Below are 18814 nucleotides of genomic sequence, written 5' to 3' on the forward strand. Positions count from 1 at the left end.
CCTATTAATCACAATAAGTGGAGAAAGCTCTGAAAGTTGATGTTTCATCAGTTAATACAGATTACAGTGTATTAATTCATAAAATTTTCAAATTGAGATTACAATTTTAGATTGATTGGTTCATGTTTAGATCTTTTTATCAATGCTATTAAATGTTACCTTAACTGTTTCTGTTGTGCAATTTTTATTTTGTAAAATACAAAATTCTTGTAATCAAATGCATTAATCTAATTTAGTGGCAAAAGTCACGCATATTGAAGGGATGTGATAGAGTGGCTCAGTTAATCATACAATGAAAGACAAGAATTGGTTTTTAAAATAATAAATCCAGGACTAAATGCTGACGTTGTGGAGGAGGAAGAGTCGTGCGTAAAATGGATGTGTCGCGCCACCGAGCGGCGAACATTGTTTTTACTCTCCTTCACTACCTGATGAAACTTACTCTTACTTTAGTCTTACATGGGACCAAAAGTAATAAATGCATTCCACAAACCAACACATTTATTGAAGGGAGAACACTTTAGGGTGCAAAGTGTCCGTGCGTATTTTGGCACCGGGAGCGCACAAACTGCGCTCACGGCCAGGATCCGGTTTTAAAACAGTTTGATCTCACACGGTTCGAGCTGTGTAGACATTTTCTGACCAGATGAATCGTTTTGACCTTTGTCAGCTGTGCGGGAAACATTTTTTCCCCTGAGCCCTCCCACATCCTGATGCACTCCGCAGAATTTGCATACAGAAGCACAGAGCGCCTCCCTCCTTCATAGTTTGGCTTTTCCTTTCCATAAAGTTCTCCTCGGACTGGACTTTCCTCTCCAGTGGGCGCAGCAGAGGAGGAAGCTTACGCCGGGGCGGATCACCTCTCTGCCGGGATACTAAAGCCTCGCTGGGGATTTATTCGCTTTGGGGGAACTCCAAACTTCCCGCCGCTGCTTTCGCTTTAGTTTAGTGTTTTTCTCATTGTGGGGGGTCTGATCCGTCCAAGATGTCTGTGAATTCAAGTAAGAAGACCACCACCACCACCACGTACCGCACGCTGAACCTGGCCTCCCCCGAGCCGGGCTCTCCGGTGTCCCATGTGACGCAGGTGTCGCAGGTGTCTCCGGTGTCGCAGGTGTCCACTCTGCCGTACTCGGTGAACGGCTCCTACGAGACGGTGCGCTACCTGGTGCCGGTGCAGCAGGCCGTCCAGCAGCCGTCCTACGTGCTCATGCAGCAGCCGATGATGCAGCAGCAGATGATGCAGCAGGTGGTGTCCCCCATGTACCTGCAGAGCATGCCGCGTATGAGCGTCAGCAGCCAGGACTCCGAGCTGCTGATGTACCAGCAGCAGAGCGCGTTGGAGGTGAGCCCCGTGGACTCGGTCCTCCTGCAGCACGAGGAGGGAACCAGTCACAACCGAAATCTCCCTTCATGACACTCAAAGTGTTTGTTACGTCAACATAATTACTAACATAACATTTAACTTCTATCAAATAAATCTGGGGTTTGGAAATCTTAAGGACCAAAAGAGACATTTCTATGATTTTCCACCAAATCAATTTTATCTGGAGCCGCAAAACATGTCGAATCTTCAAATTGATGAGGTGAACGCAGCCTAAAGTCACGTATATAAAGAAGCTTTCAAACGGTATCTCATTTGGTAAACATGCCATTACATTTTCAGCTGGTTTTGTACCTGATTTTAGTGGTTTCATCATTCTTTTCCAGCATTGTTTAGAAATATTTTTACATTTTAGAAAAGAATAGAAATACTTTATTAGAGGGAAAATTCTTTAACCATTGCACCACACAGAATAAACTGATAGAAAGCTGAATATCAATTAAGACAGAATAACAACAGGATAAATATTAAATAAGTAATTTTAAATATTAAAATGTACAAGGCTTTATGGTGATTAATATCAGCACATAAAGGATGGGATTAGCCAAAACACAGTAAATACTATTTACTGGGAGGAGTTATGGAGTCTTATTGACACGTGGACATTCTAGCAATGTTCTCTCTTTTCTAAGCAGTTTTGCTTTTTATTTTAATCTTAAAGCTTTTTCCCTTTTCAAAATTCTACAAATTTTTTGCATTTCCCCATTTTAGTTATTGTGCTTTGTTTTTTTTTAAAGCATAATTTATCCGAAAGATTAAAGTCATTTGGAAAATGATTCTGGTGTGTAAATGAAATAAAAATAAGATTACATGTTTATTTCCATGGAGTCTAATGAAAGCTTCATGAAGCTGCTGCAAAACAACCAAAGAGCCACATGTGGCTCCAGAGCAGCAGGTTACAGACTCCAGAACCAGAATAATGTATAACAACAGAACTTTACTCTGATGGGTTTGTGGAGCCAAACCTTTCTGCTTACTGGCCAGGACGGAAGGGGAAGTAGTGAGTACATCTAAACCGAAACACATACACAAATGTGGTTGTATTTATCTTAACAAATAAAGTGAAACATCATTTTAATCATACAATTTGAAGTAAATATTCAATATCAATATCCAATTCATTATGTTCAGCCAGCAATTAATTTTTTATGGGGGGAGTATACAGAATATTTATCTCTCCTGAAGTACAGGTGATTCGCTTTACCTATTCAATTCCTATTAAAAGAATTGATTGAAAACTTGATCAATTTAATCAAAATGTCAGTTACAGACATTCAGTTCTATTTGATAGGATTAAATATCTTCATCCAGAGTGTTTGACACAGGGCTGTAACATGAAACGCAACAAGAAATACAAACAAAGATCAACATTATCTAAAAATAGACTGCCCAGTGCAGAGTACACTTAAAGATATATTCTTAGGCTCTCTACAGATATAAAACAGGAATATTCTCTGGTAAAAGAAAGAAAAAACTTACCTCCTCCTCAAATTATAATCAAAATGCTTGATTAAGTTATATTGTGGGTGTTTAGCAGCAAAGTGTGTATCAGTTACACAGTTGAAACAGTATTTAAATAATTCCAATTACCTTTAAAAACGCGATTGAATTGATTAAAAACTTGATTTAAACAGAATTTATTCACATCAGTATCAGACATTTGTTTTCATTTAATGGGATCGAATATGTACATCTAAAGTATATTTTCAGTGTTTGAAACTGAGATGCAACATATTCAAAAGCAATGAAATATTACTTTAAAAAAAAAAAAAGTGTAGAGGATACTTAAAGATTTCAGTTTTAAGTACATTTTTGAATTTTTGAAAATTCTCTGTTAAACTCGTTTTCTGTACAAATGCTGATGAAAATGCTTTATTTCCTTATAATGTAGGCGTGTAGCAGCAAAGTAGATTAAATGTGAAGGTTGTGTTAAGTTACTCAGCTGAAACAGTACTGGTACTGGTAATTACAGTATTGTGACTCTGTAATTAGTTACTTCTACGTCTGTGCACAGGGATTGTCGGCTGCCTTCTTTAAGGTCACATTTACTGGCTTGGCTGCAGATTTCTTGTTTTTTTTAAGTGTAACTGAGTTTTTTTTTTTTTTTTTTTTGCGTCTTTGCATTAAACGGTCACAATAAGCATCTTTCTCGTTTGACCCGTGAGTCACGTCGGGGTCGTGGTCGCCCGCTAAACGTCTCACATGCTCCGTCACTCTGGGTGACGTCTGCTGGGACGAGGCTGCCGTCCAATGAGCTCGGAGCTGTTGGGAAGGCTCCAGCAGCGTGAGCAAGTTTCCCTCATATTACATGAGCTCATTGTTTCTCACACTGGGCTCTGACATTTCACAGTCTGAGATCCCAAATAAACAAGTGAGTATGACAGATGATGCTGAGCAGGAGTGAAAACCAGAGCCTGGCGTCTGACCCCATCATGTGATATTTTGGGACGTAACTAAACGGACGAATACAAATTACAATTCTTCAGCTTTACATTTACATGAAATAATTTAAGTGTTTGCATGTGGATGAATATTGACATAACAGCACTGGCGGTTTCTGAAGCCCCGTTTGCACATTTTCAAGGTTTGTTTACGCGTGCTCGAAGAATGCAACTTTCTAAAAATGCTCCAACTCCATTTCCATGGAAATGGTAAAACACAATCATCTATAAGTTTTATTTTGACAGTCACCGCAATAACAATGCAACTTGGTCGCCTGCTCACTATCCACTGTTTATGTTTAGAGCCCATTGTTCTCTGCTGCATGTGTGTGTGTGTGGTTTCATTACAGAAACAACCAACAGCACCAACTAGTGGCCCAACTGGTTAACTACATCGTTTTGAGTGTTTCCATATAAGCGCAAAACTTCTCTGAAACAAAAAGGATAAAACAATGCTTTTTCACTTGAAATGTTGTGTAAACAGGGACTTATAATAATAGAAATTTTAATTTGAAAGAAAAGTGTGATTCAGGCCGTTGTGAAACACCTGCACTGTTATTTCAAACAACACGTTTCAGAACGTTTACATCTTATACTTAATTATAGCACAATGCAACATCTCATGTTGAACTGATAAGACAGTACACTGTATAGATCTTTAAATAGTGACGCATATACAATCTCAGTGCTGCTATAACCGGCAACTCAGGAGGCATAACATTACGTTTTAAAACAGAAATCGAACATTTTCAGTCACTACATTAACAGTTTTCACTCTTTCTTCTGGACGACTCCCTGGTGTTTTTGTTTTTTTTCCCATTAAACTTCTCTTTCCGCCCCACAAATGAAGATATACTTGAACACGCTGCATAGCTAAGAAACATTTCCAAACAAAACTCCTATTTACTCAAGTTAATTGAATTTGAATGCTGCTTTAGATGTTAAATGTTTTATCCACACTGTGCAGACAAAACTGAAATTCATTGAATATTTATTCAATGTGCCAGCACTGCACTTTAAAACACACAATTATTAGAAAGTATAATCAGAAATTCAACTTTTTCCAATGTTGTTATTGTTGTTAATAAGTCATTTGTACCTCTTTTTCTCCACATGTGAAAGCATGTTTACCGTTATTGCGGCAATCTCTAAAAAAAACCAACCCCAAACAAACAAAGTATGCTTGATCGCTTCCCTCCCCGGCATCGCTCCCCTCCCGTACAGACTGGTTAATCCTGCAGACCTGTACAGGCACCGCTGGATCAAACAGTATCTAGAAGGATGAATATCAACCAGCCTGGAGCAGCGACGTCCTTGTGCACACCGAGGTTTCGTTTCCAGGAGCGAGCAACGAGTTCCCCACGTGAACAGAACAGATAATGAAAGAGTAGAAACCATAATGAGCATCAACGCTGCACTTCAAGGCTTTGTTTTCTGAGAGTTGAAATGAGCAGCAGAACGTTGGCCTGTGAGAAGATTTCACTCCTGGTCGGGAGGAAGTGATGATCAGAGCTGGAGGAGCTCGAAGAGCCAGAGAAATAAATCAAAAGAACCAAAAGCAGGTGAACCGGTGCTGAACTCAGCTCGGAAATCTGCCGCTCGCGCTCGTACACGATGAATAACGCCAACTTGGGAAAAAAAAGACGAAACGTGGGCGTTTGCCTGCGACGCTACGAAAATCTGTGATTCAAGTCAAATTCACAACGCGGTGTCAGAGCGGAGGCGTGTCGGTTTCACCCCCAGTGTGTGAGAGCTTGAAGGCTCTAATGTGTTCCTGTTTACTTTAACGAAAACACAAGATAAGCTGAGTTTGTTTTATGTTTAAAAGTCATTGAACACACACGTGATATTTATTCATGCAAAGTTCTTCTGAGAGTTAAAAGCCAACGAGTCTGAGCTCCGTTCAGGTGAAGGTTTTCAGCAAACCTCCTTCAAATAACTCAAATAGCTTTTCCTCAAAGGACATTTACCAGAAATGCTTTTGTTTAGGGGAGCGTTGAAACTCCACAGTTCTGTTTCCGTCCGTTCAGCCGTGAGCCGCTGCTGACACCGGCAGTAAATAACCTCCAGTGTGGGAAGAGAATAGCCAGAGAAAATCCAAAACACGCAAACACGAGGCAACCGCTGCACCAAGAGCCGCTTCTGTACGTCTGCTTCAAAGAGCAAACACCAAATCAGTTCCTCGACTATAGTTCATCTACTTTAAGTATCAAGATCCCGTTTACATGCGTTTTTGTTTCAGAAAAAGTTTTGGGCTTTTTGAAAGCAATGTCTGTTTCCATGGTAACATCAGTCCATGTTCTCCAGGGACTGGGTAGTTTGAGAGTTGACAGTCACTGTAATAAAACTCTAACTTGGTCGTCTGGAGAAAAACGATCTTGTTGTCCATCTGCTTGGAAAAGTAATTTATGGCAGGTCTGCCAGTCTTATATAAATAAATACTGTGCTTGTTGATATTGTGATGAATCTGAGGTCTATTTTGCAGAACTGTGGTCACACAATGTATGACAGTAGAATATAAATGCAAAGCGCATTGTGTGTTGTATGTGTATTGTAGATTTTGATGTTATGATGTGCAGCCGTAACACTGAGTATCATCTGATGGTGTCAGATCCACGTCAGCTCTTTCTTGGTCTGTCCACACCAACCAAAACCAGCTTTTCTCTCCTCGTGGTTCTTCTCCCCCCCAGCGTCCACACGGCGCCGTTAAAATTCCCTAAAACGATGTAGTATATATACCAGGCCTATAGGTGGCACTGTAGAAATACACCAAAACCGGAGAAGAAGACATGGAGCATGAAAACATTATCCGACAAATCCGACCATATGGCCTTATTGAAGCGACTAGCATGAGCAGCTTCGTCCGCCACGCGGCTGTTGGTAAGTGACGTTGCGGAGAGGGTCGCGGCATCGTTCTCAGCAAGTATACGTCTTGGCCGTCCACACGTAAAAGCCGAGGCGGCGTTTGAATAGTTCTCCACTCTGGAACCCGTTTTCAGGTTTGAAAATGCTAAAGACAAATCTTTTCCAAATCTCAGTGTTTTTAATGATTTCCTCTGGGGCACACGGCTTTTGAAGGCTTCATCTTGCATGACACAATGGCGACGTTTACAAGGTTCTTCTCGTTGAAGTCCGAATGTGGAACACGAAAAGCTTTTTAGCTGAAATATTTTTGGGTCAAAAATGAGCTTCAACATGGTCGGCAGCGTTTTCATAACAGTGCAGGTGATTTTTTAGTGTCTAAACTCGGTCACATCTCTTTTCTTTCGGCTTTTCGTTTCAGAGCATCAGCAATCAGTCGTCGTCCCTGTTCAGCCAGTCGTCCAGTCCGATGAAGAGTCCAGAGCCCTGCACGGAGGAGGAGGAGGAGGAGGACGAGGAGGAGGCAAGGAGACACACTGCACTGCACACAAAATACCATGTTCACCCTATGACCTAAAAATCGCTGAAAAACATTTTTGACAGCGTACCAGAGTTTTGGGCGTGGCAATACAAACAATAACTGTTTCAGAATGAGTCAAAGTTTTAGGCACACAAAGTGTTAAATGTGGACTTCCCACATGCAAATTAAAAAAAAGAATTACAAGTTGAGACTTCGCCGATGGACGCGTCAGTTAAAAAAAACATTGTCATAGTTTGTGGAAATTTATACTTGTTGCAGCAAGTTGTGGACAATCCCCGCTCACTGTAAACATCATTTAAGTTCCTCTGAGGATTTAAAAGAGAAGTGGCCCAGCAGGTCCAACCAGAAGGGCGCGTTGGATAAACTGGAAACTGATACTGAACAAATATATAGACAAACCCAGATCAACTGACCAGATATTGATCTCATCCAGCTGAAGCAGCACTGACAGTTTCATCCAAAGTGTAGCATGTAGCATGCTAACAGAAGCAACCGTTGCCATGTTCAAAAACAATCGGATTGCCACTATTATATGTTGAGCAACTCTGCCTACCTACTGACGATTAAGAAACAAGAAAGTGTTGCAAAAAGCTAGAGTTAGCAGTTAGCAATTAGCAATTTTATCAAGGCGCGGGTGAATGTTGAGGCTAAAGCTAACCCTAGCATCAACAGGTTAACTCAATTCACCAGAACTGCTTTGGCAAAGGAAAAGTTTGTTAGTTGTCGTGATTTGTTCCAGTTCCCGTTTGAACCTTTTCAAGTCAAAATAATAAACCTTTTGGTTTTTGGTGTCCGTTACCACGGCAACAGTGTTTGCAGTGGTTGGAGCCACTGACAGTGCACCGTTTTAAAAAAAAAAATGCTCTGACTCAGTCTCCATGTGCACGGCGAAAACGCTGCTACTGCAACACCACGACCGTAGCAACTCGTTCTGCACAGTTGCTCTGAGACGGTCTCCATGGAAACAGTGGGGAAATGCAACTTTCTGAAATGCTTCGACTCTTTGTCAGTGCAACTTTTTTGTTAAACAGTTCCTCTGCACATGCTCAGTAGAGACAATCAGAGCAAAGTTTCCTCCATTGTGTCATGACTCCCAGTCCATTTTCTGCTGGACTTGGTAGTTTTATTTTGACAGTCACCGTAATGACAATACAACTTGGTGGTCTGTCCACTCGAATGTCCGTGTTCTCCCCGTTCTTCATGTGTAGAGTCCGTTGTGTCTGTGTGTGTGGTTTCATTACAAAAACGACCATCAGCGCCAACTAGTGACCCAACATGAAAACGACATTGTTTTCAAACCATTGCTGTGGAACCGCAAAACTTTTGCAAAGTAAAAAAAGATGGGTTTTCACTTGAAATATTGCTGTGTAAACGTCCTCAGTATTAATTGGACGTTGATGTTTTTATTCAAAGCTGAACAGCTCGCTGTCTCGGCTCCCTGAAGACGTTCAAACAGAAAGTGTGATTTGAGTGAACTGCCGAGTCGGGGTGTGTCGTCGATCTGTTCGCAGGCCTGGACACACACCCACACCTCAGCAACATGGGAACACGGCGTTGTGTGAAACCTCGGCGGGGCTTTTATTAATTTTTCTTTCCAGGTGGTTTTGTTTGAGCCGGGGTGTTTTCGTGGAAGCAGCCCCGCCCTGCTGGCACATTCACACTGTTACAACAGCACTTTGTTCATAATCACAGGACCTTAAACTGTCGGCGTGACGAAACAATCGCAGGCTGGGTGTTCCAGCCAGGTGTGTCTGGCCTCCTCCCACAATGCTTTGCTGCATCTGGGCGCATTCCTTTGAACGTTTTGAACCATGTGGGTGTCTGAACTGGAAGGATCTCGGACTCGAAACGCCTCCTGTCTTTTGCTTTTTCCATCAACCTTGTTGGATTGACAGTATTTCTGTGTCACGGTGAAAACTGTGTTCTGCTCTTCATCCTCGAACAGAGAAATGTTTGAAACAGCTGCAAGTATTTATCAGTTTATCACTCAGTGTAATCAGGATACAAAGAGATCCGGCTCCAATCGCTCTGATTTACACAAGATTCACTGGAAGTGGAAAGAACTCCAGTTTCCTCCAGTTTTAATCTCTAATGAACTGTTGTCATCTCTTCTTCCTTTACTCTTTCTTGTACGTCTTTACCTTCATCTCGTACTTTTTCTTTTCTCTTCTTTGTCTTCTTCTTGTATGTGTTCTTCTTTCTTCTTCTACATCTAAATGGACTTTACTTCATATTTTTCTGCATCTCCTTCGTCTTCTCCTCCATCTTTTTCTTCTTTTCTTTGTTTTCTTCTTGTCCATGTTCTACATCTTCCTGTACTTTTCTTCATCTTCATCTTCCTCATTTCTACATTGGTTTCTGCATCTCCTTGGTCTTTGTCCACTTCTTTTTCTACAACTTTGTCTCCTCCACCTTATTTGTCTTCTTCATCATTTCTTTCTCTTTCTCTTTCTTCTTGTTCTACATCCTCTTGTACTTTTCTACATCTTCGTCTTCTTCTCCATCATCTTCAGGATCTTATACATTTCAGTGTTGTACTTACTCATCTTTCCTTCATCTTCATCCCATCATCTTCTTCATCTTGTACGTCCTGTTTCCCTACGTCTTCTTCCTCCACGTCATCTTTGTATACCTTTTCTTTCATATTCTACCTTTTGTTCTCTTCTTTCTCGTTCTTTGTCCACATTTCCTTGTTTTCCACCCTCTGTTGGTTCTACTTTTTTTTTTCTTTGACCTTTTCGTCTTCCTGGACCATCGGAACGTTTCAGTAGAGGAAGTAGAATCGCAGCTGAACCCCCGAATTCTCCTTGCGTCTCCTTCAGGATGACTTGAATCCAATAAGTCACATCTTCTGCAGCTCATCCTTTAGATCTGCTCTCGCTCTGACTGGCTCGGGATGCGTTTGCTCTTTTCGTGTAATGACTTGGCCCGTTGTCAGACTCCAGCCACAGATCCTCCAATGGACGCCACTTGATCCGGTTTAGAGAAACCTTCAGATGAGCGTATTGTCAGTAACACAGTCGTATGAAACAGTCGGCCACGCCTGTCTGAGGTTAGTCTGCTGTACAAGGGGCGTTTCTCCGTCTGGTCTCGGTTGGACTCTGTCATATTTACTCCTCGTGGCTTTAACTGTGGGGAATCATCGAGTGTCACACGACAGATAAAAGTTAGTCTTTTCTTGGTTTCTCTGTGTGAAACCAAAATGATTTCCTGGTTTCAGTTTCTGGACAGATTTAACATATGTTTCTCCTCTTTACTTGTTTTTATTTATATATCTTGGACTTACTGCACTTATTGAACTCAATAAACTAGGTGAATGAAAACAAAATGCAAAGTTATATCATAGCTGGTAGAGAGACTTTTTTGAGTTTTCTGTTCTTCTTATTAATATTATTAAAATAACTATTTATATACCACCTTTGTGTATATTTGGATTAAATTGTTTTTATTAATTGTAAATAAACGTTGTTTTTGTTTTTATTGGCAACAAATAATAACAATAATAATAACAACACTACTACTACTACTAATAATTAATACGGAGGACACCTTTAAGAGGGAAAACAGAAGAAATCTTCCAGAGATCCACTTCCACACTCACTTAATTCTCCGACTGAACATAATTTTCCTTCAGTCACCACAGAGGTCAAAGGTTAATGCCGACCACTTCAACTGATCCACCTGAAGGACCTCTCCTTATGCAGCTCCACCTTTCCACCCGCCTGCCTCTCACTCACAAACGACGGGTGGATTGTCATTGGAAATAACTGCACAAATTCATTGTTCTTTTCCTGAAACAAACACGAGAATGGCACAGTGTTTGAATCTTTCCCTCGATCAACAATCACAGTTCCGGCTTTAGTTTTATTGCTAGAAATCAGCTCAAACAGTGCAGTTGTCCTAAAAGTCTTTCTTCTCTCTGGAGTGTGTAAAGCAGTCGGTGGAACTGTTGCCAGCCAACGCACCATGAGCCTTAGGAATGAGGATAACTGGCTGAATGGAGGGTGTGTTGAAGCCAAACGTCTGACGTGAATAACCGACGCTGCTGCAGCTCAGAGAGCCGCGGGAGATCAAAGCAGCATGAGACCAAATACAGGCCTTACATGCTTCAACTTCATGGATCAAACAAGAAAACGAAGCAGAGATTTTTTGTCCTCATGCAAACAAACATCTCTGCTCTTGTCATTTCATCTGTCTTTACAGGTTTGTGCATGTTTCACACAGCTGCAGGATAGTTATGACTCCTGACTGAGGATCGTGGTACTGTAAAATAATCATTTCACTGTCATAACATCAGAAGGGCAGGCTTTGTCTGCACATGTTTCTTCAAACTTCAATCCAATGAAGGCAGTAAAGCTTTGCAGGTTCTCTGCTGTGCTCTGCTCACTCAGCTAAATAGAATTCAAGATTGTATAGCAACACAGTGCTTGAAAAGCTTAAAGGAACATTTCAGGCTCAAAACAAACAAGTTAACAGCCAGAAAATACATTAAAACAAAAAAGCAAAACGTGAATCATGTGGTTACTAGACTAATATATATTGTCATACTTTCTTAAAGTTAAGTTGATGTTACCCACAGTAACTGTTAAGCTGCAGTAAACAGCATTTAAATGATTTAAAAGTGGTGTTTAAAAGCAGATAAATCACATTCTGCATTACAGGTGAAAGTGTTTCTGCACAGCTGCTCCTGCAGAGGCTTTTCTCACCACTGCAGGGCAAGAGAAGCATTCAGGTATTTACGGGACGGCAGAGGAGGCGTCACAATGAGCCGGGAACATTAACCGGGACGTCATGTGCAAACAAGACCCTCTTTACACGGGTTAGCGTTACGAAAAATGCATCATAAAAGTTTCACATTAACACAACAGTGTTCTTAGGCCCCGGCAACACCTAAGTGTTGCGTTTACACAACAGCGGCAGACCCACTGACAATGATGTAGTTAGCATGCCGGGCCATGGGGGGGCACTGATGCTTGCTTTTGTAATGAAACCACACACACTTGTGCAGAGAACAATACGCCATAATTGTTAACGCAATGACGAGTACCCGATATCGGTATTGCTATTAAACTACCAATATGGACGATAAAACCAGAATACAGACTGGGCCACCCTATTTCGCATGCGCAGGAAAAGCACTCCATGGCCTCCCCTAAATGCGATGAAAAGTTTGCGAGGCCTGAAAACGATGTCGCCATTCTTGTTATTGACGGATGCGTGTGCAGAAGAACTATTGGCTCCAGCCGAGGTGCACATGAGCAGTAGCAGCGTTTCTCCCGACCGCCTGAGCGTTTTCCATAAAGTCTCGTTCTCTCCTGTTTACATGACCACAGAGTCCCGGGCGTTTTCAAATAGTTCCACCCTGGGATCCGTTTCCAAAAAGTTGTGTTTTCACAGCTCTGAGCACCGTTGTCGTGTAAACAGACCTTCAAAACACAAGGAAAGTTTTGTGTTTTCACTTGAATTGTTGTTGTCAGGCCCTCAAAGCCTTTACTGGAATAGACATTTGATTTGTAGCCTTCAGTGACTCTGTCTTTGGACCAGTTCTCATTCCAAGCTTTCCTTCTGGCGTCAGCAGGGTTCACAGCTTTGCAGGTGAGATACAGTTTGTTTATTTTGCAGCGTCAGCTTGCGTTTGAGTCTTTGTGTGAACAGATAACATGAACTCCTCTTTATAACCACACGACTGTACAGATAACTGAACGGGAGTGGCTCGTGTAGAGACGCTTCAGATGATCAGTAGAAGACTACCTTTATGAAACCTTTGACATTTCTTTGATTCCTGCACTGATTGGTCCAGATGTGCTTCACCTGCGACCAAATAAACAATTATGACAGGTAACGTCTTTATGGAAACTTCAACCGTGCAAAAAGCTCATTGGCAATCAGTGAAGCCAGATCGGGTGTGGAGCATCAGTGAAGCCAGATTGGGTGTGGAGCCATGAGCCTTAACGAAGTGGAAAAAACACCCATAATGCAACAGCTGAAGTCTTTCACTGTATTTTGCTTCATTAAAATTGGCTTCATGTTGAGATTGTAGTAGTTTTCTGGAGTATTGGTTTGGTTTTGTGAAAATATTGACATTTTGAGTTGCTATGGCTCAGTCGGTAGAGCGGTCATTCGTCCCTGAATCGGAAGGTTGCAGGTTCGATTCCCCATCTCCTCCTGTCCACATGTCATAGTGTCCTTGAACAAGACACTGAACACTGATGGACTGAGCACCTTGCATTGCAGCCGCCTCTACGAGTGTGTGAACGTGAGTGAGAATGAATGGGTGAATGTGATTGATGGTGGAAAGTGCTTTGGGGACTGCACATGCAGTGAAGAAAACCATTTTCATCACGTGTACCCTGCACCACAACAAAGAAACACTTCAAAGTTTTAATTCAAAACTTAATATGGCAGCGTTTTACTGGTCCAGATGAAATTGGAATGTTTGTTGCAAAAATGTGTTCAGTCTGTTTTTTACTGATTTGACAGACTTATAGGAAAAACACTGAAATCTCAAAATGCACAGTTTCTTCTCAGTCTAAATAATCCTGCAGGAACTTTTGAACTCCAGCTGGATATGAAGCGTGCATCCATCTCTCGTCCCGCTTTATCCAACTCGAGGATTCAGGACTGTAACTTATAAGTAGATTTGGCTGCATTTTGTGGTGAATTCTTGCAGAAACATGAAGAAATCTACAGAATTTTCCTATCTAATGCACACACACCGTTTTCCTCCAGAATCAATTGGCCGAAACGCGTCTTTGTCTTCCTGTCTGATGGTATCTGCAGGTGTCGGTGAAAGTCATTGACGCTCCTGTTGTTGAGGCGTTTCAGCCCTTTGAATGATTTACCCTCCTGCTGATGGGCCGGTGTTTTGTGGTTGGAAGACATGGACTCGATAAACAAGCTGCATTCCTCACTAATTACCTCAGACTGAACTTGGCCTGTGTTCACAGAAGCAGTTTCACCTGAGGGGAGCACAGCCAAGCAAAGTTCAAGCTTTTTTCAATCTTACAGCGAGAGATGACTCCAATGTCATTTCTGCATTTCTGCTTCGGGCTGTGTGCATGTGAAGGAGCTTCGTTTCCTCATTACATGCTACTTTGTCAACAGCAGAACACTCAATCACATTAAAACATATCAGAACCAGAGGAAAATGTTATTTTTCTATATTTATTTAAACATCTTTATACGTCAGTGGATGCTTCTAACTATCTCGGTCTTCTAACACGTCACAATTTCAAACGGTTACAGTCCAAAAAGAAGAATATCCTGAAACCCATAGAGATCAGAAAACGTGTGCCGTTGGTCCTGGAACCCTCCAGCACCCGAGGCGACGTGTCCTGAGGTTTTTCCAGGAAACGTGTTTCTGTTTGCTAAAAGCATCTGATCGTCTGCAAACACGCGGCTTCAAAGAGGAAGCAAAAGTTAAAATGACAAACAGACAAACCAACTATGGTGAAGAAGACAAACAGCTGACCAAAGTAGGTCATTCACTTGTTTTACGGATCCGATGACGAAAAGAAACGTTTCCTCTTGTGTCTATTGCTCTCGCTCTGTGGTCGATAATTACTTTCTAAAAGTATTTTTTGTAGTGTTTTCTGTCGTTTCTCTTCCTCATGCTGGATTTGAGGGGCGTGGCTTAATCCAATGGAAATGGTTGTGTGGTGAAACATATTGACTGTGATTGGATAAGAGAATGGCAATTAACTCTCAAACTTTAGTGTGTTTTTTAACCTGACATATGTAAATATATGTATGTGGAATCCAATATCACTAAAGCCGAATAGTTGTTCTTCATAGTGTGTAAAATGTAAGTTATACGATGGCAGTGAGTCACAGCTTCAGCCATTGTTAGATTTGTTGGATTTTATTCAGTGTTTCACAAAGAAGATATTCCATAATGTTGCTTCAAACGCAGCTGTCTGAAGCATTTGAAGCTCCCCAGGATGTTTTATACTCATAATTCTCTCCTGTCTTGAACATAGAGTTTGCAGAATTAGTTACAAAATGGAAAAATGCTAAATGGTTTGATGAAAATTCAAACTTTTGGTCACTAATGTAAGTTCTTGGTGCAGCTTTAAGATTTGTTCTGACTTCAACATCTAGCTCGTCCCGTTAGTTCCCCTCAGAACAGTTGGCTTTTGTGACTACGAAGCTCTGAGAATCTCATCCAGATGTATATTTACACGGCCTTAAACCTGCACTCGTTTCATATAAAAACCATGTGAGAGTCTCATCTTAAATATGTTGCTCTCTTTATGGCTTTTCGTCTTCAGTTTCAAACTGATTGAAAGCCACAAAAATGGCTCATAATGACCCAGTTATGTAACAAAGCCTTGAAGCCTGCAGGCTCACCTGTCCCAACCTCTTCTGGTAATTCCTAGAAAGTGGATGTCAGGAGGGATTCAGGTGGACTCAGCATGTTGACGTCCTCCTACACTGTAGAAAAAGCAGGGAAATCGAGTCTTTATTCCAGAAAAAGCATTAAAATTCCTGTGAACAGTGTGAAATACGGCGTTACAATAGGCTCAGGTTGAAATTGTCCCTGTGCGCTGACACACTGACGGTTCTCAGTGCACACACACAAAGAGGCAGTGTGGTAAGGCGACTCTTCTCTCCCCAATAACAACCTCTAGTGTTACCGGCCACACACTGACCTCCATCCACTCAAACAGGCGCAGGCAGGAGGAAGACAAGGAGCTGCTCTTCAGATGGGAACATTCACAAACTGCTCTGTGGAGTTTTTAAGCACACGAACAAGGTGCTTTCATTATCACTAAGGCCATCCCTGTCCTCCTCATCCTCATCGGGCCTGGAAAATCATGTCGATACTGGATTATGAAATAGTAGAGATCGATGACACGACAGAAACAGAAACGCGTGACAGAGTTTCAGAGCTACGGTCAAGTAAAACTAGTTCAGGCCGAGTGCTTCCTGTGTGAAGCTCCAGTCAGACCTCGACAACGCTTCAAGTGAAAATGCAACTTGTGTGTGTTTACGTTTCAGAAAAGTTTCACACTGCAATGTTTCAAAAACAGTGCTTGCGTTTGCATTTACACAGCAACATTTTAAAATAATACCTCTTTTCAAAAGAGTTTTTTCCCCTTTTCATGGAGATGGATTCAGAGCGGTTTTAAAAAGTTGCAATTGTCCGTGTTTCCAGGAGATGGAGTCTGAGGGTTTTCAAAAAGTTGCATTTTCTCTCACCTTCCTGGAAATGGAGAAAAGTTGTGTTTTCCACCATTTCCATGGAGACGGCGTCGGAGCGCTTTCAAACCGTTACGTTTTCAGCGACTCGCCGTTGTTGTGTTAACGGACACCCAAAACACAATGAAAGTTTGTTTTCACTTCACCTTGTGTATTACTGCTACAGAAACAACGCCTCCAGTCTTTAGACTCATTTATTAACCTCCTCTGGTTTTAGATCCACGTGACAGACGAGGAGGTAATGAACCGATGAGATTATGACCGACTATCTCATGACTTGTTGATATACATGTTACAAACACTGACGAAACCTTGAGCGGCTCGCCGTCTCCCAGCAACCGGCAGCTCGTTCTGGTTTGTCTCCTGACTGCGTCTCGTCCTCACTCTCCTTTTCTGGGTAGGAATGACAGGCATGTTAATGTAGCAGCCACCGCCCCGCAGACACACCCACCCCCGGCGTCATCCCGGGCATAGTTTCCCTCGGCTGCACCTTCTACTATCCGTCTGTTTGCGTTTTGATCGACCGCGAAGCGAGCAGACGCACATGGAAGCGCTGTGACCTTTGATCTCTGGAAGGTTTCACTCTGGCTTTATTGTAGCCAGACCGTCTGATAGCAGAGGTGTGTGTCGTTGGAGTTGTCCTTCATGGGTGTGTGTGTCACCGTGTGTGAAATATCCCTCGTCATCTGCTGTTAATCATTTGTGTTTGTGGTGCGTGTCCGCGCAATCAAATCACTGCTTCACTGGTACAAAGACCCGCAGTGACTCACACGATCCGAGATAAAAAATTTACCATCCGAGTCTATTAAAAACGGCTTTTACTTTGTAAAGATTTAAAGAAGTGGTGGTGTTTTGAAGGCGTGTCAAACATGGAGCCAGAGCTGGCCTTTATGAGGGTTCTGCTGGGCCTGCGTGAGGATCTCGCACAATGTAAAAGAGACACACATTAAATACAAGTTTTTTTTAATGAAACTGTTGTTGTATTGTTTCTCAAACATAAGGCCCGTGGGCCAAAAACTTGCTAAATTAATTTCTATTCTAAAAAATGTCAAAGAAAACATTGATTATTCTAAACCAGGGGTGTCGAGCTCCGGTCCTGGAGGAGCCCTGTCCTGCATGTTTTAGTTCTCTCCCTGCTTCAGCATACCTGAATCTAATGATGATGTCATCACCAAGGTTGTGAAAAAGCCCAATAACGAGCCGCTCATTGCAATCATGTGTGCTGCAACTGGGAGGAGCTAAACCCTGCAGGACAGGGACCCTGGAGGACCGAGGTTGGAGACCCCTGTTCTAAACAAATATCTGAAGAGTAGCGACACAACACTGAGACCCCAGCTGAGATATCATGATGCTGCCATGACAGCCAGCTACATCGCTGCTATCAAACTGGCCTCAAAGCCATTCTGTCCGCTTTGTAAAAATACCCTTAATGCAACAGCTATAAGAGTTTTTTTTTAGAATTTTCACTGTATTTTGCACCAGAAGGTTTCATTAAAATTGCCTTTATTTTGAGATTGTAGTCATTTTCCATAGTAACTGTGAAAATATAGACATTTTTTTCATGTATACTCTGCGCCACGACAACAAAAGTTTAGATGTAAAGGTTGTTATGGAACTATTTTACTGGTCCGTAGCCCCTGAACAGAAATGCGTTTGACACCTCTTGTCTCATCGGGAGACTTGAAAGTCTTTGTTACTCTACTAAAAGAGGTGGAATCAGTTTGACACCTGCAGGTAAAAAGCCATTAACCTGGCGTGTCTGTGTCTTCTTACAGTGTTGTTGTCGTTCCTGAGCTCGCTACGCTCCAGGCTGGGAATCCAACGTGTAATCTTTCAACTATTTCACCCCCTTCGTCACTGTGAAATCTCCTGAAACTCAAACCCAGAGATTACACCTCTGTTTAGTCTTCTACACGTCGGCATTGCAGCCGGGTGACATGGTGCATTCAGGGCCAATCGCACAACGGGAAAAGTCCTATTTTCTCATTCTGAAGAATTTCGTCTGAATCCTGTCAAACTGGGAACTTCCCACAAGGAAGGAATTTTAAAAATATGCTAATTAGACATCAGCCAGTATGAGATCTAGAATTGAGTATTTCTCTGTAATAAACCGACGCTCCTGCAGTTTTCCAGAGAAAATAACTTCAACAGAATTTCTAGATTTTCTGTGTAAAAGCCAAATTAATCAATCACACTGACTTTACAAGCATAATTTCATGTGTATTTATAGTGTGATGACACCATCGTGCTGATTTTGTGGGACTGACGTAGGCCCCGTTTACACTGCGGTACTCGGGCAACTTTCTAAAAATGGCTCACAAGGTGGAACTTTTTCAAAACACAGATTGTTTTCTGTGCGGAGGTGTGTGTTTTCGAAACGTTTCC

At 41.9% G+C, this 18814-nt stretch overlaps 1 protein-coding gene across 2 annotated transcripts in view; it reads left to right on the forward strand.

The window, feature by feature from the left end:
- The first annotated feature begins 715 nt into the window (after positions 1-715).
- The window catches only part of pof1b (POF1B actin binding protein), a 29408-nt gene continuing 11309 nt past the window's right edge, over positions 716-18814 (forward strand). The window contains exons 1-2 of one of the 2 annotated variants that reach the window (XM_080483654.1): positions 716-1345; positions 7109-7210. In XM_080483654.1, coding sequence (XP_080339780.1) covers positions 986-1345; positions 7109-7210 — 462 coding nt within the window. In that variant the 5' untranslated portion in view covers positions 716-985. The remainder of the gene's footprint in view (positions 1346-7108; positions 7211-18814) is intronic. The other variant, XM_080483653.1, reaches the window with a different exon arrangement.

Source organism: Lipophrys pholis, assembly GCF_963383615.2.
Source record: "Lipophrys pholis genome assembly, chromosome: 16".
NCBI classification, from domain to species: Eukaryota; Metazoa; Chordata; class Actinopteri; order Blenniiformes; family Blenniidae; genus Lipophrys; species Lipophrys pholis.